Source organism: Ochotona princeps, chromosome 3 (assembly GCF_030435755.1).
Source record: "Ochotona princeps isolate mOchPri1 chromosome 3, mOchPri1.hap1, whole genome shotgun sequence".
In the NCBI taxonomy this organism is placed as follows: Eukaryota; Metazoa; Chordata; class Mammalia; order Lagomorpha; family Ochotonidae; genus Ochotona; species Ochotona princeps.
Genome location: NC_080834.1, coordinates 11,257,582 through 11,285,196, shown reverse-complemented (window position 1 = coordinate 11,285,196; position 27,615 = coordinate 11,257,582). Strand labels below are relative to the sequence as shown.

The 27,615-nt window shown below is 42.7% G+C and overlaps 2 protein-coding genes across 5 annotated transcripts in view; one reads left to right on the top strand and one right to left on the bottom strand.

The window, feature by feature from the left end:
• Window positions 1-233: 233 nt before the first annotated feature.
• On the top strand, window positions 234-22,747 carry IGSF10 (immunoglobulin superfamily member 10). The gene is made up of 7 exons (XM_004599656.3): window positions 234-360; window positions 1,764-1,958; window positions 3,164-3,293; window positions 5,745-6,135; window positions 8,945-13,291; window positions 13,697-14,597; window positions 20,842-22,747. Exons 2-7 carry the CDS (start codon window positions 1,765-1,767, stop codon window positions 22,745-22,747), a joined length of 7,869 nt encoding a protein of 2,622 aa, XP_004599713.2. The 5' UTR covers window positions 234-360; window position 1,764.
• Window positions 22,748-26,172: 3,425 nt separating this feature from the next.
• MED12L (mediator complex subunit 12L) overlaps window positions 26,173-27,615 on the bottom strand; it is a 327,308-nt gene continuing 325,865 nt past the window's right edge. For all 4 annotated transcript variants that reach the window (XM_058661436.1, XM_058661437.1, XM_058661438.1 and 1 more), the window contains one exon: window positions 26,173-26,622. In XM_058661436.1, the coding sequence (XP_058517419.1) occupies window positions 26,570-26,622 (53 nt within the window). In that variant the 3' untranslated portion in view covers window positions 26,173-26,569. The remainder of the gene's footprint in view (window positions 26,623-27,615) is intronic.

Sequence of the window (27,615 nt, the reverse complement as noted above, 5' to 3'; positions counted from 1 at the left end):
TGCAGTTAAGGGACACCGTGAGAACTACAGCACACTTTTGAAGAAAATGAATTAAGTCTGCACTTCGGCATTGGTTCTATAACTGCACCTTTCCCGCTGCGCTGGGATCAGCAGCAAGTTCCCGGACTGGCTTGGCTGTGGGATAGCACGCGCTCTGCGGTCGTGGAAGCGCCCCCACCCCTCCCTCTCCCTCTGGAGAGCATCACTCCGGAGCTGCAAGCCAAAAGACTAGGCTGTTGGCTCACTGTGGGAACAGGAACTTTGCCTCATTCGGGTTTGGACGGTTTTCCGTTTCCTGGGAAGGTTCGCCGTCTCTCCGTATGCCACAAGAGGATTCAGGACCCAGAAAGAAGAGTTCAGGTATTGTCCATTCCTGTTACACTGTCTGCATCTGTTTGCCTTTGTGTGAAGTCAGTGTCCACGTGTTCTACTTCTGATTCGCCTCTAACTCCGTCTCCCGTGGGCATATCAGTAACTTCTGTAGTTGAAGGGAGCAGTACCATCATCCTGCTGTTTTCTTAGATTTCCTAATGATAAAGTGAAACTACTGCCTCCAAAGAAGTCATGGCATTCATCCTACAGTCAATTTTAATTTGGGCTGAACGCGAATCAGGACTGCTTGTGTACATACAATTCACATTCCGTGTTACTGCTGACATGGTTTGTAACTAAAAGACTGTGGCAGATGGAATCCAAGAGAAACACTTCTATTCGGAGGAACATTGGGATTTATAAGTTACATGGGTTGTTTTTCTTATAACAGCGTAACAAAGATTTTATTTCAACCCCCGTATGTACTGAGTTTCAGGAAGGGGATTAGGTTTCATTCCTGGGCTTGCCCCACATGTGGGTAACAGATTCCATTTTTTTTTTCCGCAAGCTGAGCATATTTCATACTTGGTTATGCTTCTCCCACTCTCCTGACAGAGAGGAGGAGACAGGACCAACAAAAGAGGCAGCAGGATGACTGAGAGCCTGAAGCCTGTCAGGGTCAGTGTGGCCACGATGGCACATAGCCAGGGTTGAAGGTCTCTCAACTGGAGAGTTACAGTCGCTTGTGGGCAGTGTTTGGCAGTAAAATGTCCAATGTGTCTTTTTTTGGCAAAGATTAAGACGTGTTAGAAATATTACTCACCCTTCCAGGGGATTATTACAGCTCTTAAAAAATGTGTTCGAAGGTTGTATCAAATGAAAAACACATTATAAAGTAATCACATATTTTGTAAAATAAAACCTAATCATACACATACATATAAATGTATACTGAAACCCACACATATGCACACAATATAAATCTGGAGGGGAGTACAGCAAAATGTTACTATCAAAACCATAAGATTTTAAGTAGTTTTTCTCTGCTTTTCAAATCTATAATGCACTCATACTACTGCAAATTAGCATTTCAAAAGCTACTCTGAAACTAGTATATACATAGGACATTAAGCCTTATTCTGTATCATCAACTGTCAGAATAACTTTGTCTCATTTCCCTTTTGTGAATTCTTGAGTCCTAGCGATTACTGCTTTCTGATAGGAAGTGGGAAGCTGTGAAGACATTGTCACAATAAACATCCTGCTGTATCAGAACGTTCAGTGTGAGGCCAGCACATGTCATGATTATGTGTGGGGTGTAGTTACCACAGAAGATATGAATGAAATTGGCCATTGACAAGGTCTCCCAGCTTCCCACAGTTACTGTGTGTGGTGATCCCAGGACTTCTCTTGGACTGTATTTGCAACTCTGTGATATGGTGATCTTGCAGGATGAAGATGAGAGGCAGCGGTATCACCTACTTCCTGGTCTCCATCGGTGTGATGTGCCTGGTGGCCACCCCACGGGGCAAGGCCTGTCCCCGCCGCTGCACCTGCTATACACCTACAGAAGTGCACTGCACATTCCGGTACCTGGCCTCCATCCCAGATGGCATCCCACTCAATGTGGAACGCATCAATTTCGGGTATGTGGGTCCCTGTCTTATCTCCTTCTTAAATAGAAAATCCACCTGTGTCTTTGATTTGAGAGAGAGATCAACCACAATCATTTCATAATATTCCTCTTCTGGAATGAGTTCATGAAAATTTTCGTTTGTTGAGTATGGTAAGGAACTTACTGCTGGTTTTGCTAGTTCTGGATTCTGCAGATTTTCTTGGTAGATTGGAAGGCCTGTGCTTGGAGGAAAGCTTCATCCTGGCTCCATTTTCTTGCTTAAAAATTATGATTGAATCCTAATTGTTGACAAGAACCAAATAAGAAATAATAGGTCAATTGAAAGTTTCTATATAAAAAGACATGAAACATCTATACTATTATAAGATTATTTCGCAGCGTTCAGTTTGAACTTTCCTAAAATGCATGCCTACTTAAATATGCTGCAACATGCCTCCATTTTAACGGTTCATGAAGAAGTGTGTACTTTGACAGTACTTAGAGTGCCAAACTAATAAAACAAATTAATCACTTTTGCCAAGCAACAAGGATAGTTGAAAGGAGAAGACAGATGAATGTCAGTACAGTTTAGTAAGAACTGCCCTAGGGCAGACAAAATGCTGGGGAACAATTGCTAATAATAATAGCAAACACGAAGACTTACTGTGTGCTGGCATTGGGATAAATACCTTATTGATACTCAGAATCCACATGTGTTCTGAGAATTAACTTAATATTACCTATGTTTGTTTTATGGATGAAGAAACTAAGGCATGGAGAGTCTGACATTTCCTGGAGGGTCTCATGACTCCTAATTACTCGCACTCTACCTAAACCAGAAGCCCAAACCTTGGCCCTACGGCCAAGGATTTTTCACCTGGCCTTGATGAACCAATTCCACCTGGTAGAGGAGGGGGCTGTTCCACAGAAACCATGGCTGGGTTCTAGTGTTCACAACTAGAAAAGTGATTTCAACCTAAAGGAACAGCGTGTACTTAAAGGTTAGAAAATGAGGAGTGTGACCAGTTCCAGGGATCTAAGTGGCAACTGTGACTGCACCTGAAATGATTACTGGGCAGGTAACCTTCAGTGGCATCTGATGAATTTCAATGTTATTTTCAGCATGTGATAATCTCCTTCGAGCCAAGGTAAAATGAGAGGCCTTGGGTTTTGTGTGCTTTTGCTTTGACATCTGGATGATTTAGCTAATGCCTAGCGTAACATGCTTATTTTCAGGTACAACAGTTTAGTTAGGCTGACAGAAAGAGACTTTTCTGGCCTGAGCAAGTTGGAGCTGCTCATGCTGCACAGCAATGGCATTCGCAGCATCGCTGCTGAGACCTTCTTGGACTTGCATGCCTTACAGGTGAGACCGTGGATGGAGTGGGTGGGAGGGACAAGGGCAGGTACCTGAGAAGTGGCTCCTTCCTGCAGTCTCCAGAAACAGCCACGCTGTAAAGTAGAAAGACATGGCTCAATTGGTTAATCTTCTACCTGCCAGTTCAGGGATCCCCTTTGGATGCTGGTTCATGTCCCAGCTACTCCACTTTCCATCCAGCTCCCTGCTTGTGGCCTGGGAAAGCAGTGGAGGACGGCCCAAAGCCTTGGACCCTGCACCTGTGTGGGAGACCCAGACGAGGCTCCGGGCTCTTGGCTTCGGATCAACTCAGTTCTGGATGTTGCAGTCACTTGGGAAATAAATCATTGGATGGAAGATTGTCCTCTCTATCTCTCCTCTCTGTGTGTCTGGCTTTCCAAAAAAAAGGAATAAATCTTTAAAAAAAAAAAAACAGAACATACACAGAGAGGAAAAAGGAAAAGTAGAATTAGAAATACCTGCTCTCCTAACCCTCTATGCCGCAACACAACTGCTCTTATTTTTCAAGTTTTAGAGGCTCTCACAAATTACTGTTGAGACTTATACACTTGCCTGTGATTGATTTACTCATATCACTGCTACTTTCTCACTTGTATATCTACCCCTAAGCAGGACATAAAACTTGTCAGAAGCTAAATCATTAAATTGATTTAATGGTATCTGGTTTAAAGTCAAACTAATGTCTCATGAAATATGGCTTAATAACCTTCTTATCAAAAGTCTCTTATTGTCAAAATTTCTTTGCGTATCAGGGAATTTGGCATTTGAAAAAAGTATCTTTGACACATGACACCATAGACAAAGACAAATATTTCTCATATTTTTCTGTTAAATGTATTCTATTTTTTAGCAGAATGAGTACATTCTATTAATAACTAGAGAAGGGATTTAATACTAAGCACTATTGAAGTAATCAAACTTAGTTAATCATATTAATACAAACTCTAATGTGTTTTTTTTTTTAATCCTAAATATCCATCAACTGAGGAAAAAATAAGCCAGGTCTTAAATAAATGTGGTGCCTGTAACGCAGTACTCATCAGGATGAAAAAGGCAGGCAGGGTTGATGTGTATAACACCAAAGGAATGAACCCTGGAAAGGAGCCAGATGCAAAGGGTTACATGTCATGTAATTTTGTTCGTACTAAATGAACAGAATATGCAAATCTGTGGAAACAAAGGATTAGGGGTTGCTCAGGAATGGGAGGTTGGAAGAAATGAGTGTTAATGGGTGTCGATTTTTATTAGGGGTGATGACAATTTTATAAATGTAGTGGAGAGAGTTCTTTACAATGTGTAGAATTGTTAGTATATTCACAAAACTAAAGAATTTTACAGCCTAAGAATTGTAATTCAGTAAAGCTAACGTCAAGGTAAAAAATTAAAATCACTGAGGGTGGCTGAAAAGGAGGAAAATGGAATTGAGACAAATTCATGTTAGTGTAAACATTTAACAGTTCACAGTTTTTCCCTAACATGCATTCTCCATTAACTTTTTGAACAACCTTTGTATTATTTAGTGAAAAATTTAGGTTCAGGAAATCTTAGTTTATTTGAAATATCATAAAACTTTGTTTAAAAATTACCGTGGAAATAATACACCCTACACAAAATAAACTTTTTTTCAGTTTTAGTTAGTTGCCGTCATGAGCTGTAAATACAGCACATTACAGTAACAATGTTCCTCACAGTGTATTATTGCTGTATCGTTAATGTCTTGTCCAGTTTGTAATTTAAACTTTGACCTTCTCTTAGACATACATTCTTACCTATGATAAACACCTCATGGAAATGAAATTACAAATATTTATTTTAGTGCAAGAAATCCATGTGTACATGAACCTTCACAAAGAATGTAGAAATCCACGTTATGAAAAAAAAAAAAAACTATGCAGGACTTCAAAAACTAACGTACCAAGATAAACTTACTAATTCTGCTTTCTGAGAAATTGTTGGAGTATGTTCACGTGAAAATGCAGTATACAGAAGGCTGTGTACGCTCCTTAATTCCAGCCATCCACTGCAGGTCATACACAGTGTCTGCCATGGACAGGGAGGGCTGTCGAGTGAACCCCAGGTGTCAAAGTCAGTAGTTCTCAATATGGAAAAGTTGTCGTCTCACCAGCACCTCCATCTGCTGATCTCCACTCTGAATTGTTTAGAAAAAAAAAATCCAAGCTATCCATGTTTTCTCTATCTCAAAGTTAAGGGATTTTTCTTAAAGTAACTGCAGTATCATGATGGTTTTAGCAATAATTTCTTAATACCTACCAATGTTCCTGAGCACTCAGTTTTGTATTTAATTTGCCACTTATGTTCTTGCTTAGGGATCCAAACAAAACACAGATATGGCACTGGATTAATCTCAACTTGTATTTTGTTTTCTCTTTTTTGAAAATTCCTTTGGCAAAATAAACGTGTTCATCTTTTTATTCTCAGGTCTTAAAAATGAGCTATAATAAAATCCAAAAACTTGAGAAAGATACTTTTCAAGGTCTTTGGAGTTTGACACGGTTGCATATGGACCACAACAACATTGAGTTTATAAACCCAGAGGTGTTTAATGGACTCACCTTTCTCCGCCTGGTTCACTTGGAAGGAAATCAGCTCACCAGACTTCATCCAGATACCTTTGTCTCTTTGAGCTTCCTCCGGATATTTAAAGTATCTTTCATTAAGTACCTGTACTTATCTGATAACTTCCTGACCACCCTCCCCTATGAGATGATCTCCTACATGGCTGATCTGGAAAGCCTGTATCTTCATGGGAATCCATGGTCGTGTGACTGCCATTTACGATGGTTATCTGACTGGATACAAGAGAAGCCAGGTACCCAAGTTTACTTTTCTGTCCTAATTAAATGAAAGAAATATTGTTGGAGCTGCTTTTATTGTAAGTTGAGAGCCATGGAAATTTAACTGGAGAGAAAATGAAGTCTCTATAATAATTCAGGAATGAGGAATCTGTTTTCTCTGGCTGTGTCCTTGCTACCAGGGCAGAGTGAAGGAAGTTAGAGATCTGTGGTCCAGAAAGCTGCTACTCTTTCTACCCTGGCCTGTACATAAGAAGGTGGCGTCCCCTTGGCTTAGAAAATAAACCTTGGGCTCTTGAGCCTACATCTCAGGTCCTCTTTGGGTGGCCCTGGCCTGGCTTCAAGTCTCATTTCCCAGCTTTTCAACCACCAGGTCCCTTCCCCATCCCAGACACAGACACTTGCTCTAATAACCGTGAACTAGTTCTTGACCTACCACAGGCTGTTTTACCACCTCTTGCCAGCTACCACTCACCCATATCAGAAAATTATTTTCATCATCTTACAACTTGGCCTGCATTTCCATTCTCAAATGGGTCATATTAACGTATAAGAGTTTGGCTGCCTTTGCTATGTCTAATTTATCCTTAGATTGTGTCTGTGGCACAGTAAGCACTCAAAAATTTCTTGTGTAACTCAATGTTCATTTTAGTTATTCTGATAATGAATACAGTTGAACCCACCATCCATCCACTAGATACCTATGGTCATTTTTTTCCCCCTGCCTTTTAAATATATAAAACAAAGCGATCTTCTCTCATTGCTTCAATCCCCCATGCTCATAACATCTGTGGCCAAAGCTAGAAACTGGGGGCTCAGTCCATTCCTCCCACATGAGTGGCAGGAACCCAATGACGTAAACCAGTTCTGCCGCCTCCCAAGGTGCACTGGCAGGAAACTGGAGTTAAGAATGGAATGATGGATTACCCCCAGGTACTCCGAACATGTGTACCTAGATACCATGCTCCAATTTTTTCTACATATGAGGGTACCTTAGAAAGTTCTTAGAGTGATGGACATTTGATGCAGTGGCTGAAACAGATTGCCTAAATCAAGTCTCACCTCAACTTTTTCAATACCCTTCTAAATGTGCACTGGGAGACTGTAGATAATGGCTCAAATCATTGTATTTCTAGCTCTTGGCTTCAGCCTAACCCAACCTTGGCTGTTGTGGATGTTTGGGGCTTACCAGTAGATAGATCTCTGCGTTTTAAATAAATAATGGAATTAAAATTTTAGAAAATGTTCATGCGCAATCCAAAATTGAGTGCTAAAACTTTGAAATCTGTAGTTTTTCCACAATATACATTTCTATAAACTTTCTGAAGATGTCTTATATATTTATTTTTATACCTACATGTACATATATGTGTGTGTGTGTGTATATATATATATTAGCCCATAAAAGGTAATCTATTTTAGTTGTATCTAAATATGTGTTCCTTTGACTGAAGTGCTCAGGATAACCCTGTCAGGCCCAGAAATCAATCTCTTAGGTTGTGAAAACTATCTATTCTAGGAGATTGACAGCTCCTCAAACCATCAGGACTTCACTAGGCATGAGCTAAGCAACTCTTGCATATCACAGCAGTCAAAAGTCACATTCCTTCATCTACTTTTATCTTTCACTGTTGGATTACTTTCCTATAAAATACAAATCTGTGGTCATTTTTCTAACATTTCCCACCAATATGAATGTCCTTATGTTTCCATTTTTCCAAATATGCGACCACTTATGTCACCACCGCCCAGCAGCAGCGACACTAAAAACGCTGAGGCATACTCTTGAGGGTCCAGGAAAAGCTGGCAGCCAGACCCATCAGTGCCAAAAGCGGCTGCGTTTAAAACCTTCTCTCCGCTGTGCCTGTACCCATTGGTCTAAGCTTTTCTACCTGCTTCTTCTGCCACCCTTCCTCCCACATTTTTTCCCATACTCTCTGCTACATTCCCCACTCTGTCTCTGCATCGCCCCCCAGTCTTTCTTCGCCGTCTGTCATCATCCCAGTCCAGCTTTTACTGGCTAGTTTTATATCGTTCTCCACCAATCACTTCTCCCCGTGGGTCCACTTGGTGCTATCTGATAGGCCAGCAATCGCAGTGGGGGCCATTAGCTATCCCTGTGACTTCCTGTTTACCTGCTCCGCCTCCTGGCCCTGGGCCAGCCGCCATCTTGCAACGGCCCCTCCCAGTCCCAGGAGCAGCTTTAGCACCCCGCTCCCCACACACTTATTTTAATGCCAGAACATAATCTTATTGAAAATAACTTAAATAGAAAATTGGTATTATCAGCAATGCATGTGATGCAATTGGAGATAAAGTTTGAAGAGCTATAACTATGTATGTATGTATGTATGTGTATATATATATAAAATACATACTGCATGTGGATATAGGCAGTGATACTTACATTAAAACTGCCAGATAGTACTATAAAGCACTCCCAGGTTTAAGACAGATTTAAAGTAAAAATGTGTAGAAAATACAACCTCAGAATTTGCTGCCCAGTCTTCCTGAATCCGCCCTTCCATCCGACCTTCTGTCTTTTCTTGCTTCCACTGTTCTTCCTTCCAAAAGCGTCTCTCTTTCAGAACTGAGGACACATGGATAAATGACAACACAGCTCATGGTAGACTGACAGCTAAAGAAACTACAGTGAGGCAGGATAGTGAAAGTGAAAGGCATCAGGAGGATGTGGAGCTGGGTGCCTCAGAAGAGTGGCCACCTGTCTATTAAAAATAATTTGGAAATCTTAGTCTTTAATTCTATCAAAACCTCATTCATGAAAAACTTTTAAATGCTAAATCATGTGATTGTGATCTTTCCTAGATGTAATAAAATGCAAAAAAGACAGAAGCCCGTCCGGTGCTCAGCAGTGTCCCCTTTGTGCTAACCCCAGGAGCTCCAAAGGCAAGCCCTTGGCCGTGGTTCCAGCTGCAGCTTTCCAGTGTGCCAAGCCAAGCATCAGCACATCCCGCAAGCCAAGGAACCTAACTGTTGTGGAGGACAGTGCTCCTGCCTCCATTTCTCCCCAGGACTTCATGGCACCCTTTGGTTCTTTCACTTTGAATATGACAGACCAATCTGGAAACGAAGCTAACATGGTCTGCAGTATCCAAAAGCCCTCCAGGACATCACCGATTGCACTCACAGAAGAAAAGGACCACATCGTTATAAATGCATCAATTGCAGCATCTCTCAGGTGCAGTCTAGATTACAGTCACATTCAGCCAGTGTGGCGACTTCTGGCTTTGTACAGCGAGTCTCCTCTGGTACTTGAAAGGAGTCGCTTGCTCACTGAAACACCACAGTTGTGTTACAAATACAAACAGAGGGATCCTAAGCCTGAAGACATTTTTACCAATATAGAGGCTGACCTCAGAGCAGATCCCACTTGGTTAATGCAAGATCAAATTTCCTTACAACTAAACAGAACTGCCACTACACTCAGTACCTTACAGATTCGGTACTCCAGCGAAACCCATGTGACTTTACCCAGGGCAGAGAAAAGGTCGGTAAAACACAAATGGACCATGATTACAAGGGACAACCATACTAAACTGGAGCACACTGTCTTGGTGGGTGGGACCATTGCCCTGGACTGCCCCGGCCAAGGAGATCCTGCCCCCCATTTGCAGTGGCTTCTCGCTGATGGGAGTAAAGTGAGAGCCTCTTATGTTAGTGAGGATGGACGGATCCTCATAGACAAAAATGGAAAGCTGGAACTGCAGCTGGCCGACACTTTTGACACAGGCTTGTACCACTGCATAAGCACTAACTATGATGATGCAGATATCCTTACCTATAGGATAACTGTGGTAGACCCCTCCATGGAAGCATATCAAGAAGATGGCATTCATCACACCGTTTTGGTTGGTGAAACACTAGATCTCCCATGTGATTCTAGTGGTGCCCCAGATGCCTCCAGCAGCTGGCTTCTTCCAGGAAATATTGTGCTCTCTGAATCCTCTAAAGACAAGCAAATTCTTCATAATAATACGTTAAGAATACTACGGGTCACCCCGAAAGACCAAGGCCATTATTGCTGTATAGCTGCCAACCCATCTGGGGTTGATTTTTTAATTTTCCAAGTTTCAGTCAAAGGAACAGGCCAAAGGCCAGTGGAACATGACGCACAAGCAGAAGGATCTGGACTTGATGAGTCCAGTCCCATTGCACACCTACAGAAGGGACCAGCTCTACCACTCCCTGTGGCTCCGAAAGGACCTGGGGTGGGAAAACCAATCTCCAGCACAAGGAAGAGGCACAACTCCCTGGAGCTAAGCCAGCGGCGCCATGGAGACCCAGCAGGCCGCCGTTTTCGGGAGCACAGGAGGCACTTCCCCCCCTCTGCACAAAGGATCGATCCACAACACTGGGCAGCGCTGCTGGAGAAAGCCAAGAAGAATGCTGGGTCAGACAAAAGGGAACTCAGCACATCACGGCCGCCTTCTGCTGGCACCCAGCTCCTGATGGTCCCTGCCGAGGAAGGAGACCCTCCTGGCCTGCTCCCTCCAGGTGAGCAACTCAAGGTCCTGGCAGCCAAAGTTTCCAGTGCTCCGGCCAGGATGGCGACTGCCGACTCCCAAAAGATATCTCAGAGCCCCATGACAAATACACCTTCTAGCACTCAAGTCTCCCCAGTTACAAGTCCTCAGATATTACCACCTGAAAACCCTGTAGATGTCAAACTACCGACTGCTATGGAAACCACCACCAGATCAAAGAATGCAAGCCCAGCTGTGTCAAGCAAAATGCAGAGCACAACCAAGCAAGAGTCATTCCGTGTTTTTTCATTGCCCCCTGGAACAGCCGACTTTCAGGATGCTGACCAGAATGGAATAGAAGAGCATTCCCAAGGCACAATCTCAGTAAGAACTGTGATCGAAGATATCCATTCTAAAATGCAGAGTAGCACTAACAACGCAGGAGCCATACTCTTACCACCAGGAACTGCCACAGAGGGACAGCAGACACCGGTCACGGGCATCCATGATCCCAGCAGTATCCTCTTCTATCCTCACACCACTCCAAAGATGAGCACTTCCATGCCCCCTTCTGATCCAGACACTGCTGCTCCTTCTCAGCTGCAGGTTGCCAGCAACAGGACGGCTACCATACCCCTTCCCAGACGCTTTGGGAGACGACGCAAAACTTGGGTCAGGGGCCGTGTTATCAGCCCACATAGAATTCCAGCTCTCCGGCGGCACAGATATGGAATTGTAAGACCAACAGCCAAAGGTGAATCTGAAGACAGCAATACTGTATTTTGGACCCCAGAGTTCAGTGAGATATGCCCCTCCTGTCCTCCCAGGAGGACCCCTGTTGCCACTGCTACAATAGCACTGTCTCTCTCAACTTCTCCCAGCACCCTTCCCAACGCCACCATCGCCATAGTTATACCAGGGTTGCCTACAACTCCAGTCCAAAACCTATCACGACTATTTGAGAATGTATCACATGAATCTGTTGAGCAAACAACACCCACAATAAAATATTTCAGTGCTGAAAATACCCAGGTGACTCCAACAAGTACAGGCATGACTTACAGCCCACCATCCTCATCCATGGAGAAAAATCTTAAAACAAATACTGGTGATGCAGGTGTGTCTAGCATCAGCGAAGCTAAAAGAGATTCAGTGATTCTATCACTGCCTTCAGAAGCCATCACCCAGACATCAGTGCCTACTTCTATAGCTATTACAAGATTTTCAAGAAGGAAAATTCCCTTGAATCCACTCTTTGTAAATAGCCATGGCCAAAAAGAGAGATTAAGGAATCTGCATAAATATGGTTTACAAAAAAGCACAGTCAAGATGCTCTCTAAAACATCAGCCGCTTCACCCACAGATCAAAGTGCCCACTTCTCAATGCTCTCGGCAAGCCTCATGCAAGCTCCAACTGTCAAGTTACCCACAACTGAGGACTCCACCGTGGAGACACACACTCCACTAGGGCTTCCTGCAGCCAAGGAGCTGCCCCACTCCCTGCTTCATCCTACTATGCCTCCTAGTCCAACAAGCAAAGACTCAAGTGCAACAAGTTTCCTTTCAGGGCAAGCAGACACACTGGCAACCCCTCCGACTGTCCTTGCATCTGCCCCGACCTACAAAACCCCACCAGGACGCAGGGCACAAAAAATGCAAAGGAAAAAGGAACGTCAGAATAGGAGAGACCCAAGCATCTCTCCAGGCCAGGCTTCTGGCTTCAGCACATCCACTGCTAGGACCTCTCCCATCCTAAGCGCAGCCACAACTGCAAATGAACCTGCTGTCTCTGCTTCCACTCATTCTCCCCTCGAAAACACAAAGGGAATTTCAAGCACAACTGGTCTTCATGTAACCGCTTTTAACTTGACAGATGTAATTGAAGAACTCCCCCTGGAGAGTCCTCAGACATTGAAGGACACAATCGCTTCTCAAACGACTTCGTCCAGCCAGTCACACAAGATGACCACAACTAGGAAAACGATGATGAGACATTCAACGTTGCCAGCACTACAGAGCAGCACAGCTATTCCAGTGCCAAGTGTCACCTCCCCAGCCTTTAGGCAAAATATGGTGACTGGCAAAGTGGCAGTTTCTACTTCCCCGAGGATGGTGAGCGCAGTGAGCAGACCTCAAGACTCCCCATGGCACAGTCCTCGTCCCCAGCAATTAGCTGCCGAGATCACCCTGTCACGGGAGGCTCCTGCAGATGCCATGGTCACAGCTGGAACCACAATCGGTACCACGTCCTTTGCCTACTCTAATGGGTTACATACTACTCCTATGCCAGCATTTGTGACAGTGAAATCACAGAATTCGAAATGGACTACTACTCCCTTGTCAGAAAGCCAATTTAGGGACAAGTCACATCCAGAAACTGTTGAAGGTGGCAAAAGCCCACCTTTGAACACGTTGCCCACCCTGCATTTGATCGAAGCCACTCCTCAGGCTTCAAGCTGGGATAGACAGAAGAATGCAAAGAAAAGTGGCTTTGAAAAACCCATTCAAAAACCAACAACCTCCAAGCTCTTTCCCTTTGACTCCTTGCTTAGGAATATATTTGAAAAGCCCAGAATAGTGGGAGGGAAAGCTGCAAGTTACACAGTTTCAGCAAACTCGGATGCCTTTCTTCCCTGTGAGGCTAGTGGCAACCCTCTGCCCACCATCCACTGGACCAGGGTCTCTTCAGGTACTTGAAACTATGTCTTTATACTGTCCTCGAGTTAGGTGTTAGGGCTCCAGGGCACAAATCCAGACATCAATACTAGTTTGAATATTGCTTTTTGGCAAACTCTGATACTGTTAATATTCTCATTTGACAGTTGCATGCTTTCTTGCTTTTAAGGTTTAAAAATGTTAATTAAGAATAGATTTTTGAAGCTCTTTGAAAGCAGATCCAAAGAACTATGATTTGAAAGAGGTCATGTGTTGAACCACTGACATTTAAATTTACAGTACATATATAAAGAAATACAGGGATAATCTTAAAATCAGAATACCTAATTATCAGATTCCTAATTTTATTCTCACTAGCCTGATAGCTGTATGTTTTCTATTTAAACCTTGATGACCTATGGCTATATTTTCTTGTCAGGACTTGACTTGTCTAAAAGAAAACACAACAGCAGATTCCAGGTGCTCCCCAATGGCACCCTGTCCATCCAGAAGGTGGACATTGAGGACCGTGGACAGTACCTGTGCTCAGCATCCAATCCATATGGGACAGACTACCTTCATGTCACCTTGTCTGTGGTGTCCTATGCCCCTAGGATCCTGGAGAAACGCACCAAAGAGATGACCTTGCATGCTGGAAGCAGCGTGGAACTGAAATGCAGAGCTGAAGGTAGGCCAAGCCCCGTGATTTCCTGGATACTTGCAAACCAGACAGTAGTCTCGGAGTCATCTGCGGGAAACAGGCAGGCGTTGGTGACAGCTGAAGGAACACTGGTCATTCACAAGATCAGCATTTACGATCGTGGCTTTTACAAATGCATAGCCAGCAATGCCGCTGGGCAGGATTCACTGCTAGTTAAGATCCAAGTCATTGCAGCCCCACCTGTGATTCTAGAGCAGAAGAGGCAAGTCCTTGTAGGGGCTTGGGGTGAAAGCTTGAAACTTCCCTGCACTGCACAAGGAACCCCTCAGCCCAGTGTGCATTGGGTCCTCTCTGATGGTACTACAGTGAAGCCATTGCAGTTTGTTAATTCCAGGTTGTTCTTATACCCAAATGGAACTCTGCATGTAAGAAACATAGGCTCTTCAGACAGGGGTACATACGAATGCATTGCTACCAGCTCCACCGGCTCGGAGAGAAGAGTGGTGATACTCACAGTGGAAGAGCAGGACACCATTCCCAGGATAGAAGTTGCATCCCAGAAATGGACGGAAGTGAATTTGGGGGAGAAATTACTACTGAACTGCTCAGCCACAGGAGAACCCAAACCCCAGATAATCTGGAGGTTACCATCCAAGGCTGTCATCGACCAATGGCACAGGTAAATCTGTACTGCTGAGTTGCAATGATCTCTCTATACATGTGACTGCATGAGTTCTGAAATGGAACAGGCGATGCAACGAGGCTTGCAGCAATTTTAGGGAGCAAACTCTACAGAAAGGCAGCCTTCTCCAAAGGAACGCAATCTTTTTCAGATCATTTGCATATAAAACCCAGTTTTTTGCTTCACACGTTTAACTCTAAAATGGGGCAACTTCTAGAGTTTACATAGTTAAATTAAAAACCTCATTTGCTTTCCGCTTGTGACACACCACTTTGTGACATAAAAACTGATGATGCAATCAAGGTATTAGACCCGTAGGGTCTGGTATATGTTAAACTTCAGTGTAATCGGCATTTGATTTTTTTTTCTAATACTGCAAAGCACTTCAAGAAAGCCACAAACCAGTAGAATCTATTCAGAAGTTCCTGTTATCAAATACACATATAGTCTTTTCTAGGCTTCTCTCCTGTATGCATACTTATGGCTGGTTATCTATAGATGACACCATATCCTTGGAAAACAATAATTATAGCATATGTAGGTGGCAAGTGTTTAAAATTCACAACTTCCTAGGGTAATTTTGCTTGTTACAGATTTTTTAAGTTACAGGAAATATTCCTGGATGAACATTTATACATCATAGGTTTAAATTTAGATTCATAGAAGTTGAAGAATAAACACTTTTTTAGTGTCAGAATATCTGAATGAACTGATATGAATACCAGTTAATTACTTCAACTTGTGACCTTTAAGAATAAATGTTAATTTCAAGTTTTTCAAATATCATCCAAATCACGTGGCCCGATGTTAAATTGAACTTAGCTCAGCATTAGCTCTATGAAACATGAACTTTAGAAACCAGATGTGTTTGAACTACTATATTCTGAATACATATGTTAAATTCAAGATTGAGTTTTAGCATTTAGTTTCACAAGGCAGCACCTTATTTTTGCTTTTAATGTATTGTAAGCATTTCTTTAACGTTAAAGGCCAGTTCTAGTAACTGAAATGAATGAATTTAAAGTAAATTCCACAATACATAGGGATGCTTTCCAATTATCCAGAGACCACTCTTAATTCTGGGAAATTCTAAATACAATTTCCATTATCCACACCAAAACCTGTATTAGCACTGTTGAAACCTTCACATTCTCAACGGGCATAAATCCATGCAATTTAATATAATAGAAATAGAATCCCGGACCACAACATTTACAGAGTGTTAAATTTTAAACATGGAAATATTTTATCAAGAAATATGAAGGATATGTAAAGTAATGTCTGACAAAAGGCAAAGGGAGGTCTCGAGCATTCTACAATGCATTGTCAATATCAGAGTGAATCTCAGACGTTCCAACCAACCTTTCAAAGTTAAATCACAAAGAACTGAGGCCGTTTCTCTTTGGTATCGAGACTAGGCCCTACTATGGAAGGGACCAAAAAAAAGTGTTATGTCACTAACACCTCTCTGGACCCACCAGAGGTACACGCACTGCATTCTTTCATCATGAGACATAACAGTCACTGTGGCAATGCTTCAGCAATTTTTTTTTAACCTAACCTAAAAAATGCAGCAAGATTTTTTTTTTCAGTTCATTGCTTTTTATAGTCAGCTGAGAGAAAAATTTCTGTTGTGAAACAAAAGCTCTTACTATTCCCACTTCTTAGCTCTAGGAGTTTGAATTACAAGAATTTTCGATGTGACAAATGAGAAAATTTTTATAACTTTGCTGATCCAATGACCCCAAATTAGCAACCCCCTCTCATTTTCTCAAAGCCTGCCTGCCAACTCAACCAAATCCTCTTTATTTATTTATTTTTCTTGGCTGCATACTCAGTACATCGGAAGTACCTCCACTGGCTTCACCATTATCCATCTTCCAGTGCACAGCTACTGCTTTCCTATCGAAGCTTGTTGTTGACCTGATGGGAGTGTATTGCAGGTCTAGAATGTCAGGCTGCCCATGAGATCTGCTGCAGTAGAAGCTGCATCTTACACAGTTTCATGTGTGAATCATGAGGGTGTTTCAAAAAAAAATTTATGGCACATTCTTATTGCCTACATATTAAAAGATTTGCTTGACAGACTAAGAGTACAGGGAGAGAGAAGGGGTGGAGACAGAGATCTTCCATCTGCCGCTTCACTACCCCAAATGGCCACAATGGCCATGGATGGTCTAGGCCCAAACCAGGGGTCTGGAACTCCAACCTGGTCTCCCATGGGGGTGATCAGTTGGTCCAAGCATTCTAGCCACCTCTGCCTTTCCAGGCACATTAGCAGGAAGCTGGATAGGAAACAGGACAGCTAGGGCTGAAACTGGTGCTCCAACATGGGATGCAGGTGTCACAGGCAGTGTCTGTGTGACCCACTGCGCGACAGTCCCAGCCCTGTACTATTAAGTAACCAGTTTTCCATGAGGTCTTTGTAATCTTCCTGTGGGAAAGCTCCTAGAATAGTGCATTGGAAAGGCTGGAGGTGCTTTGCTGTTTCAATCCTTATAAACATTTTTCCCCCTTTTATTAGGGGAAACTTCTAGGTGAAACTTAGAGAAAATCTCTTGAAAATATAAGTTCACAGAAAGAAGTGGATACTACAGTCTTAGACTCACTACAAGCTCCAGGTGCGCCAGACTGGGGTGGGCCTGGAGAAGGATTCTCTGCGTATTCTCATCAGTAGCAATAACATTGCCCGAGAACCCATTGAATTAGGTCAAATCCTGTTTCCGCAAGAAACCAAGTGTCTCCACATCTCAGCACCTCTTAGGTTTTCTCTTTCTAGTTATGGTGTGCATTTCAGTAATGTTGGAGGTCACTGCTAGTTTCTGAAAATGATGCAATTAAGATAAATTACAGGGTGCATGGAGACGATCCTCCTTCATCCAGGTGACTTTGGTGGGCATGAAAACTGCAGTCACCAGCAGTTTTGAAGTTACCTGTTGACTTGGTTAGGCAACAGGTTCCTAAATCCCCCATCCTAACCTACTGGTTCAAGCTCTGGAAGATAAAGCTACAATTCAATGACATAAACTTAGCTCCACTTTCATTCTGCTGCAGATGATGGATGAGTTATGCCAAGACTCATAGGTGCTTAGATGCTGCTGCATGTAACAGTCCTTCAAGAAAGCTTAAGAATCGAATGTCTAGCCAAATTTGTCCACACCAATTAAGCAAAAAATTTTTTTCCTGGAGTTGGAATCTGATCATCAGGCTTGTTTTAAACTGCACAGGATATTGTAATGTACTGTCAAGTTAGCATGCTTTAGGAAAGAGTAATAGCAAGGTACATATTAGTTGAAAGTAAAACAAGGTTTGAGAACCAGTTCAGTGAATTTTAACTTGTTAAACTGTTCAAATTCCTTGAATACCTTAGAAGTAAAAGACACAAAGATCCATTCAATAATTCTCTACAATGTTTTCTCAACTTTATGCTATGTTTGCCGGGGAATGTAAGTGAGGCTGACTAGGAAAGCAGTTATACCATGAAAGAGTTTTTTTTCTCAAAAATGGCATTAGCTATTTTACATTTCCAAGAAGTAAGAAAAAGCATTCATGGATTTTCATTTCTGTTTTAGATCACATTAGCATTTCAATATCCACCAGGCTTTTACCAGGAAATAGCTGCCATCTGGTGGTGTCTGGTGGTAATGTCAGGACAGTTCAGCCTCCTCGCCTTACAATTATGTACATAAAGGGAGGTCAGCTGCTAGAGTCTTAGCATTGGTGCTCCCTCTTATGGCTAAGTAGAAGTCATTTTCTGGCCTAATTATTAAATACTCATTACTACTGCTTAAATATGCCGTGTTTGGAATGCTTAGGATCAGAATGGTGTCCTATTTTGGAGTTGTTTGGATTTAGCAATATATGCGTACTGATAGAGCGTTCCTGCTCGGAATGTCCAAAGTCGGACTTGTTTCCAGCAATAATGTGACGCCCCATCCCAAAGCAGTTCAGATTTGGGATTAAGGATACTCACACAGAAACATTTTCCGGTTCTGGTCCTTGCTCTTCTGCTTCCATTCCAATTCCCTTCTACTGTGCTTAGAAAAGCCGTGATGGCCCAAGTACCTGGGACTCCACCATACATTTGGGAGACCCCTGATGGAGTTCCCTTGTCCTAGTTTTGACCAGGCCCCACCCTTGTGTCACAGAGGCAGTGTGGAGAATAACGCACCAGATGGATGAGATCTTGTCTTTCTCTTTCCTCCCCTCAAATATGTACATAAAATTAAAAAAAAAAAAAAAGTAGGCCCCGGCGGCGTGGCCTAGCAGCTAAAGTCCTCGCCTTGAACGCCCCGGGATCCCATATGGGCGCCAGTTCTAATCCCGGCAGCTCCACTTCCCATCCAGCTCCCTGCTTGTGGCCTGGGAAAGCTAGTCGAGGACAGCCCAATGCATTGGGACACTGCACCCACGTGGGAGACCCGGAGGAGGTTCCTGGTTCCCGGCTTTGGATCGGCGCGAACCTGCCCATTGAGGCTCACTTGGGGAGTGAATCATCGGACGGAAGATCTTCCTCTCTGTCTCTCCTCCTCTCTGTATATCTGACTTTGTAATAAAAATAAATCTTTAAAAAATATATATATATTTAGAAGAGAAACAGAAGAGAGATATCCCATCCACCAGTTCACCCCCAAAATACTTACTATTTCTGGCCACAGCCAGGCCAAAACCAACAGGTAGAAACCACTCCACATCTCCTGTTTTGGTGTCAGGGACCCAGCACCCAAGCCATCTACCTATTGCCTTTCAGGTTACTGAAATGAGAGGAAGCTGGAATAGAGGAGAGTGGAGATGGTTGGACAACAAACACAGGCACTCCAATGTGCGTGCAAGTGTTCCAAAGAGCAGTGTAACTGCTGTACAAATGGCCAACCTTTGTAAACATTTTTCATTGATGCATGTTGGTGGGGTACGTAATGGGCACTGGGGGCCAGCACTGTGGCACAGGAGGTTAAGCTTCTGCCTAGGGTGCCTGCATCCCATACAGGCATTGGTCTAAGTCCCAGTGGCTCGACTCTCAATCCAGCTCTCTGCTAATGTGTCTGGGAAAGCAGTGAAAGATGGTCCGTGTACTTGGGCCCCTGTACACACATGGGAATTCTGAAAGAAACTCCTGGTTCCCAGCTTCAACCATTATGGTCGTTTGGGGAATGAACCAGCAGATCAAAGGTCTCTCTCCTTATCCCTCTGTAAATCTAATAATAACAATACCTTCCAAAGCGCAATAAGATCAGGCTAATTGGCATATCTGTCTCTTTGCCTTTGGAATGTTCAAAATCTTATTATCTATTTTGAAACACATATTTAACTATTATCACCATAGTCAGCCAACTGTAGCATACAAACAGAAGTTATTCCCCCCACACCTGCACACCTGGACCCATTAGTCATCCTCATGCCATTTCCTATAACGCCTTTTTTTTAAAAAAAGATTATTATTGGAAAGCCGGATATACACAGAGGAGGAGAGACAGAGAGGAAGATCTTCCATCCAATGTTTCACTCCCCAAGTGAGCCGCAACAGGCCGGTGCGCGCCGATCCAAAGCCGGGAACCAGGAACCTCCTCCGGGTCTCCCACGCGGGTGCAGGGTCCCAAAGCTTTGGGCCGTCCTCGACTGCTTTCCCAGGCCACAAGCAGGGAGCTGGATGGGAAGTGGAGTTGCTGGGATTAGAACTGGCGCCCATATGGGATCCCGGGGCGTTCAAGGTGAGGACTTTAGCCGCTAGGTCATGCCGCTGGGGCCCCTATAACGCCTTTTTAAATAATATGATTTGAATATATTTTCAGAGCAAGTAAATTTCTAAGAAAGTTTTCTTTTTGTTTATTAATCTATATAGCAAAAATGATAGTTAGACATAGAATCCATTATCTGTAGCATTCTCCTTACCATTAAAACTGTGGAAAGGAGCTAAACTCCACCACAGAAATACTACCTCTTTGCACTCAGTTCATGAAGGGAATTTCATCTGGCTGCAGATGATTCAGAAGATACAAAGTGAGGTCTCTTTTCAATTTTTAGGGCCATTTTAAGAAAACATCCACAGAACCAATTCCATGCAACTCACAGAAAATAACTACACGGTCATGGATGGATCTGCCAGCTAGTTTGTGGCGTTCGTTTCAAGCAATCTACATACACCAAAACGCCCACTGGACCCCTCATATGCATACATTTTTGTCCATCATACCTTTAAAGCCAGGGAGAACCGCACACTGAAATGGGTCTTTCTTCTCCTCAGGATGGGCAGCCGAATCCACGTATACCCGAACGGATCCCTGTTTATCGAGGCAGTTACAGAAAAGGATGGTGGAGACTACTTATGCGTGGCCAGAAACAAGATGGGAGACGACCTGATCGTGATGCACGTCAGCCTAATGCTGAAGCCTGCCAAAATTGACCACAAACAGCACTTCAGAAAGCAAGTCCCCTTCGGGAAGGACTTCCAAGTTGACTGCAAAGCTTCAGGTTCCCCGGTGCCGGAGATCTCCTGGAGCTTGCCTGACGGGACGGTGATCAACAGCGCGCTGCAGGCTGACAGCAGCCGCAGGCCCAAGAGGTACACCCTCTTCAACAACGGAACCTTGTACTTCAACAAAGTTGGGATCACAGAGGAAGGCGACTACACCTGTTACGCCCGGAACACGCTTGGCAAAGACGAGATGAAGGTCCACCTCACCGTCATCACGGCGGCCCCACGGATCAGGCAGGGTTACAAGAGCGACGTCAAGGTCAAAGCCGGGGGCACGGCCGTCCTGGACTGCGAGGCCACTGGGGAACCCAAACCACAAGTATTTTGGTTGTTGCCATCGCACCACACGATCTCCTTCTCCTATGGCAGGTACACATTCCATGCCAATGGCTCTCTGACCATCAACAAGGTACGGCCGCTGGACTCTGGCGAGTACCTGTGTGTGGCCCGCAATCCCAGCGGGGATGACACCCAACTGTACAAAATGGATGTTGTCTCTATGCCTCCGCTGATCAATGGCCTGTATAGGAACAGAACTGTTGTTAAAGTCACAGCCGTGAGGCATTCCAAAAAGCACCTGGACTGCAGAGCAGAAGGGACGCCACCTCCTCACGTCACGTGGATCATGCCAGACAACGTGTTCCTCAGAGCCCCGTATCATGGAGGTAGAATCACGGTGCATGAAAATGGGACCTTGGAAATCAGGAATGTGAGGCTCTCGGATTCCGCCGATTTTACCTGTGTGGCTCAGAATGAAGGAGGCGAGAGCGTGCTGGTGGTACAGCTGGAAGTGCTGGAAATGCTGAGAAGACCAACCTTCCGAAATCCATTCAATGAAAGAATAGTTGGCCACCTCGGGAAGTCCACAACACTGAATTGTTCTGTGGATGGAAATCCGCCACCGGAAATACTCTGGATTCTACCAAATGGCACCCAGTTTTCCAACGGACCACACGATTCTCAGTATCTGATAGCACGCAATGGTTCTTTCATCATTCATAAAACAACTCGCAAAGATGCAGGGAAATACAGGTGTGCTGCTAGAAATAAAGTCGGCCACATTGAGAAACTGATCATCTTAGAAATCGGCCAGAAGCCAGTCATTCTGACATACATGCTTGGGCTAGTGAAAAGCATGAGCGGAGAGTCTCTGTCGCTGCACTGCATGTCTGATGGAATCCCTAAGCCGAACATCAGATGGACCACACCCAGTGGTTATGTAATCGACAGATCCCAAATCAATGGGAAATACATACTGCATGAAAATGGCACCTTAGTTATCAAACAAGCAACAACTTATGACAGAGGAAACTATCTTTGTCAGGCTCAAAATAGTGCTGGTCATGCACAGATTACTGTGCCGGTCCTGGTTGTAGCCTACCCTCCAAGAATTACAAATCGCCTACCCAGGAGCATCCTCACAAGGACAGGGACCACCTTTCAACTCCACTGTGTGGCCCTGGGAGCCCCCAAGCCAGAAATCACATGGGAGATGCCTAACCACTCCCTGCTCTCAACAGCAAGTAAAGGATGGCCATATGGAAGTGAGGTGCTTCGCCCACAAGGCACCCTTGTCATTCAGAATCCCCAGACCTCAGATTCTGGACCATACAAATGCACAGCCAGGAATGCACTTGGTACTGATTCTGCAACAACTTACATTCAAGTAATATGACAGGAAACAGAAATGAACAAAATCAACATCCAGACAGTTTATTTTTAGTTTTTTTGGAAGAAGTTTAATCAAAGGCAGCCATAGGCATGTAAATGAATTTGAATACATTTACAATATTAAATTTACAATGGACATGCAAAAAAAAAAACCCAAATCATTGCATTATGAACTGATACTGATTTCTGTAATGGGTCTCTCAACACAACTTTTAACTTAAGGCACTTTTATTTTGCCAACACATAAGAATAAACATTAAGAGGAAACTGTCCACCGTAAAATAACAGATGGCTAATGTACCTGGATTATTTTTTCAGTAAGAATGGATTTGTTTTTCTTCTACCAATTGCCTAGTGTCCATCTTCTCTCAATGTTACCAACATGGCACTCAGAACAGAGACAGTGGTAAAAGATGAAATTGAAGTCTTTACGTAACTTTACCATCTCGATGTACAAACTTTTTGTGGTTGGTTTCTAGATATTTTGCTAAAACCTAGGCATGGAACTGGTATGAACGTGGTATGAAACCACTTGCTTCGCACTGAAAAGTTTCTTTGATGGGAAAATACAAAACGGTCTTATTTACTGCATTTAAAAACAAGTGCAGGCTAACTTTCCCACATGTAAAAGGCAACTTAATACCTGCACATCATAAAAGGTGAAAAAAGGGGTTGATTTTAAAAAGGTTTTAAAAATACAATGAAACTTCTTTATAACTTTAAAATCTAGCACAGGCACTCCTGGCTTGGAAGCTTTGATTAGAAAATTTTCCAAGAAGGAATCATTGCTTTATAAGCACTTTATTTCAAGAAATAATTCCTTATGCAACAAGAAAATGATTTGGTGAGTCTAGACCTACTCTCTATATTGAAGTTTCAGTGCATTTAAAATGTGATCAACCCTACACACAAAAGGTTTTTTGCAGTTTATTGAGTTATTGTACTGTATGCCTAATTCATCCTGAATTCATTAATTTGTGGGACACCATATGATTTATCTTTACTAATTTGAGAGGCTGGGGCTTTCTAGTGTACTTTCTTCAGCATCTACTAAAACATTTGCCTATTATTTTAAAAAAAATTATGAAGCAACTTTAACCATGAAGAAGAATCCCATAGGTATCGTTTAACTATCTCAGTTCCCAAAGTCAAGAACATTGTAAGCCCATGCTTATCGTCATAGACGCCTGGGAGTGCTAACTTCACTGCTTCCATTGTTCAGCTGGCCTAAGAGGTGGCATGAATGCTACTAACTTCTGCTGCCAGTGGCTTTTGGCTGGAAGAGATCAAAGGACACGCACTGTAGTCTATGAAGTGGTACCCGGGAAGGGCACACGTGTGGCAAATGCAACCCTGTGAAGTAAACAGGTACCACTCTGGGCTCCTTCTATACAAGAATCGACCTTGGGATTTCCAACGCCTTCAAGGGCTTACCTTATGGGGAGCTGCCAGCTCTGTCTTATTCTAAGACAATTTCCTCACCATGCAGATTCTCCTAAAGACGTTTCTGTTGTGATCCTTTTTAATACGAATAAATTCATTTGCTAAAAAGAAGAGCTGCTCAAGAGTAGTGTTCACTGCGGGGCGGGGGTTTGATTGATGGCCGAATGGATTAAAATTTCCCTGTTGCTTTCTTCATAGCACACAGGAGAAAAACTTAGGTTCTTCCTCAACACCCCACAAAAACTTGGGATTCTAAGCCTTCACCATGACGTCCTTCCTCAGCTTCAAAGAACACAACAAATGCGGACCCCACAGCTTTCATGCGCAAAGTCATTAAGAATTTAACTTCTGAAAAATATAAAGTGCATACAAATGCTATGCAATTATAACACTCACTCTTGAAACAGTATGACCACTGTTTGAGCTACAAAAATAAATGGTTCAAGCTGAAAAATGGCATTTTAAAATACCAAAACATCTTTAAATATTAAAAAAGGAAGGACATAACTTACTAGGCACAACATTCACATTTCATTTTGTTTTTTTGTTTTTTTTTCTGTCAGTGCAGTTGTTATCTGGATATATGACTCTGAAGAAAAATAACTTCATGGATTCTAAGTATGATCCTCTAAAGAAAAACAACAAAAAAAACCCTGATATACAACATCAGTTGAAATGTAAAGATACATCTTCTGAAAGCAGATAGGACGTTAATTTAGTGAAAAGAATGGTCTTTAATGTTTTGGCAAAGTCTTTTTCCAGCCCAGGGTAAACACAAAATGAACAGGCTGGAGAGAAAGTTTCACAGTGTACAAAGCAGTTTCACATGGATGTTGCCACAGCAAAGTAAGCCAACATGGATTTGAGGTCATTTGCATGAGTCAAACTTTGCAATAAGTAACTCACCTAGGAAGATATAAATTATTTATAGAATGATCTGCAAAAGAAATTGTCTACTAAAGTTATACCAGCTACATTTGAAAAGAGTAGTTCTATGTGGTTTCCTTATTGTAGACAAATCTATTCACAGTATACTTGACTACATTACATGTAAAATCATATGGCGAAAGAAAAACAGAACATAGGAAAATATCCCCCACATGTTTTAAAATGCCCTGCAATTTTCACATTCAAAATTTTATGCATCTAAATCTAAAAAAATATTATATGGAATACTCTTAAGTTACACAAACTGATAATAATTTACTGTTTCTTTTTACTCTAATAGGAGCAAATTACCACATACTTGAACAAAGTTAAAATAGTTACTATTTCTTTATAATAAATTTGATGTATAATTTACTTGTGCTTTTTGCACCAATTTATAAATACAGTATATTATGCAATACACAACCCAAGACTGACAGCAACGTTGATAATTAAATTCAAAATACCAAATACTTACCATATAAAAGAAAACAGCAAATACACCTTTTATGAAAACCAGAACCTTCTGGACTTTGGGGTGAGATTCTCTGGAATTTCATATTCCAGAGAATTATTCCACATCATATTCCAGCACTGTGGAATCCCACGCCAGCTGCACAATTCCTTCCAGCTGCACCTCCCCCCCTTCTATCAACTGGCAGAAGGTTCTGGAGAACCAAGCCTGGACACAGTTATTTTTGCTAAAACTGGCAATAAATAAATAAATAGCACACTTTCACTGTGGTTCTTTCAGGCCTTTAGCATTGATGTGTGTTTTGACCTCACAAAGACCGAGGTCAGTATCTCACCAAGGACAGGGTCACATCCAGCTGGGCCCGAGAAGTCCCCAGCCACCTCATGGTGGCACTCTCCGAAGCTCAGGTTAACAAGGTCCTGTACAAAGCGACAACCTGTTTCAGCACCTTTTGACCATAACAAAAGCAGAGTCCTACATAATGAAGAACGGAGTTGATAAAGTGCATATGAAACATTTCAAACATTTCAAAGTAGAGTGTTGCAGCTAAATGTCCACTTCACCATCACAGGTCAATGCAGTCCAGTCACCCTCCTGTCAAGATCGAATGTGCCTTTCAGATCAGTAGCTTGGTCCAGCACAGTTTGGAAGAAACAAACACCATCATCAATGAACATATAAATATTTAAATCCATCATCATCTTCTTTCTATAAATAAGGGATTCAAGAAAAGCACCAATTTTCTGCGGCCACGTTCTTCCTGGCAGAGGCCTACACAACCCACATTTCTTAGCCTACTTTAAATCTGACAGTGACAAAGCTAAACGACAACTCCCCCTCCTATTTTTTGTCTAGACACCTTGTGTGAGATGTAGCATAAAACAAAGAACAGAGACATTTCTAAGAATGACTAATACATTAAGTTTGACTTTCCATTTTTTCAGTGCAAACATAAAATTTCATGTTTCTCCTCTTCCACATTCAGAAATGTGAAGGATGCCCATAGGGAGTCGCTCCTTGCTGTGGCTGGTTACCTGGTGAGAAAAATCCAGAAAAGCAAAATGGTAACTACAAAACGAGGCTGCAGATAAATGCTACTCTCTCAGGATCACTCTACTAATGGTCCCAGGCACAAAAAACAGACTCTTTGAGGTCCTCAGAAACAAGAACAGCAAACTTCCATCGGGACTCGGGAGAGGAGCTTTCTCTGGTCCTTACTTAGTTCTAACTTTGGATCCCCACCCTCTCCTGCAATGACCATCAGGGTCGCTCCAGAGCTCTCCCACCCAACAAAAAAAAATTAGATTAGATAGAGACCAATAAGGAAAGCTTAGAACAGACAGGAAATGGTCAGCTTGGACTCACATATACCTTACTAGGTAAGACACAAAGATTAGTTACTCCTCACTAAGGTATTGAAGATTTCTCTGCACACCCCTCCTAAATCTGTTCTGCACCCCAATCGTTAACATATGCATTGTTAGAGTTATAAGCCTGTTTGGACTATCCTAAAATTTGCCAACTTCAGTAAAAATCATGCTTCAATACTATAAGCTGCTAAATATAAAAATGAAAATAGACATGAGATAGATGAATAATACCCTATAACCACTTGAAGGTGTATAGCAGCTGGTTGTGTATAAACTAAACTTGAAATGTCAATAAAGTAGTCACAGGATGAGGTTAAGAACTTGCATTTTCTTGAGGGTCACCTCAGCCCTTGTTAAGGTGGAGTGATGTGGGTTTGTGCCCCTCATTAGTGCTACGGTGGTTTCACTACCTGAGGGGGGGCCCCACCAGAGTTCTGCCATGCATTCTAGGTTTGATTGGAGACAAACTCTGCCCTAATTTAATTACGGTGATAAGGAGTTTCATGTGTATTTCTAACTGAACTCACAACCTACTAGATTAGAAAAGATTATAATTGCCTTTGTTTTGGCATCTAGACTTCAACAAGAAGAAACACCCAGAGCCCAGACAACATGCCAGGCGCCTCTGATGACTTCTGCCAGGCACCTCTGATGACT

Excerpts from the sequence above, each read along its gene's own strand:
- IGSF10 (XM_004599656.3), top strand. The coding sequence starts at position 1,765 with ATGAAGATGAGAGGCAGCGGTATCACCTACTTCCTGGTCTCCATCGGT. Across the intron at positions 6,136-8,944 it reads CTGGATACAAGAGAAGCCAG|ATGTAATAAAATGCAAAAAA; the intron begins GTACCCAAGTTT and ends GATCTTTCCTAG. Across the intron at positions 14,598-20,841 it reads GTCATCGACCAATGGCACAG|GATGGGCAGCCGAATCCACG; the intron begins GTAAATCTGTAC and ends TCTTCTCCTCAG.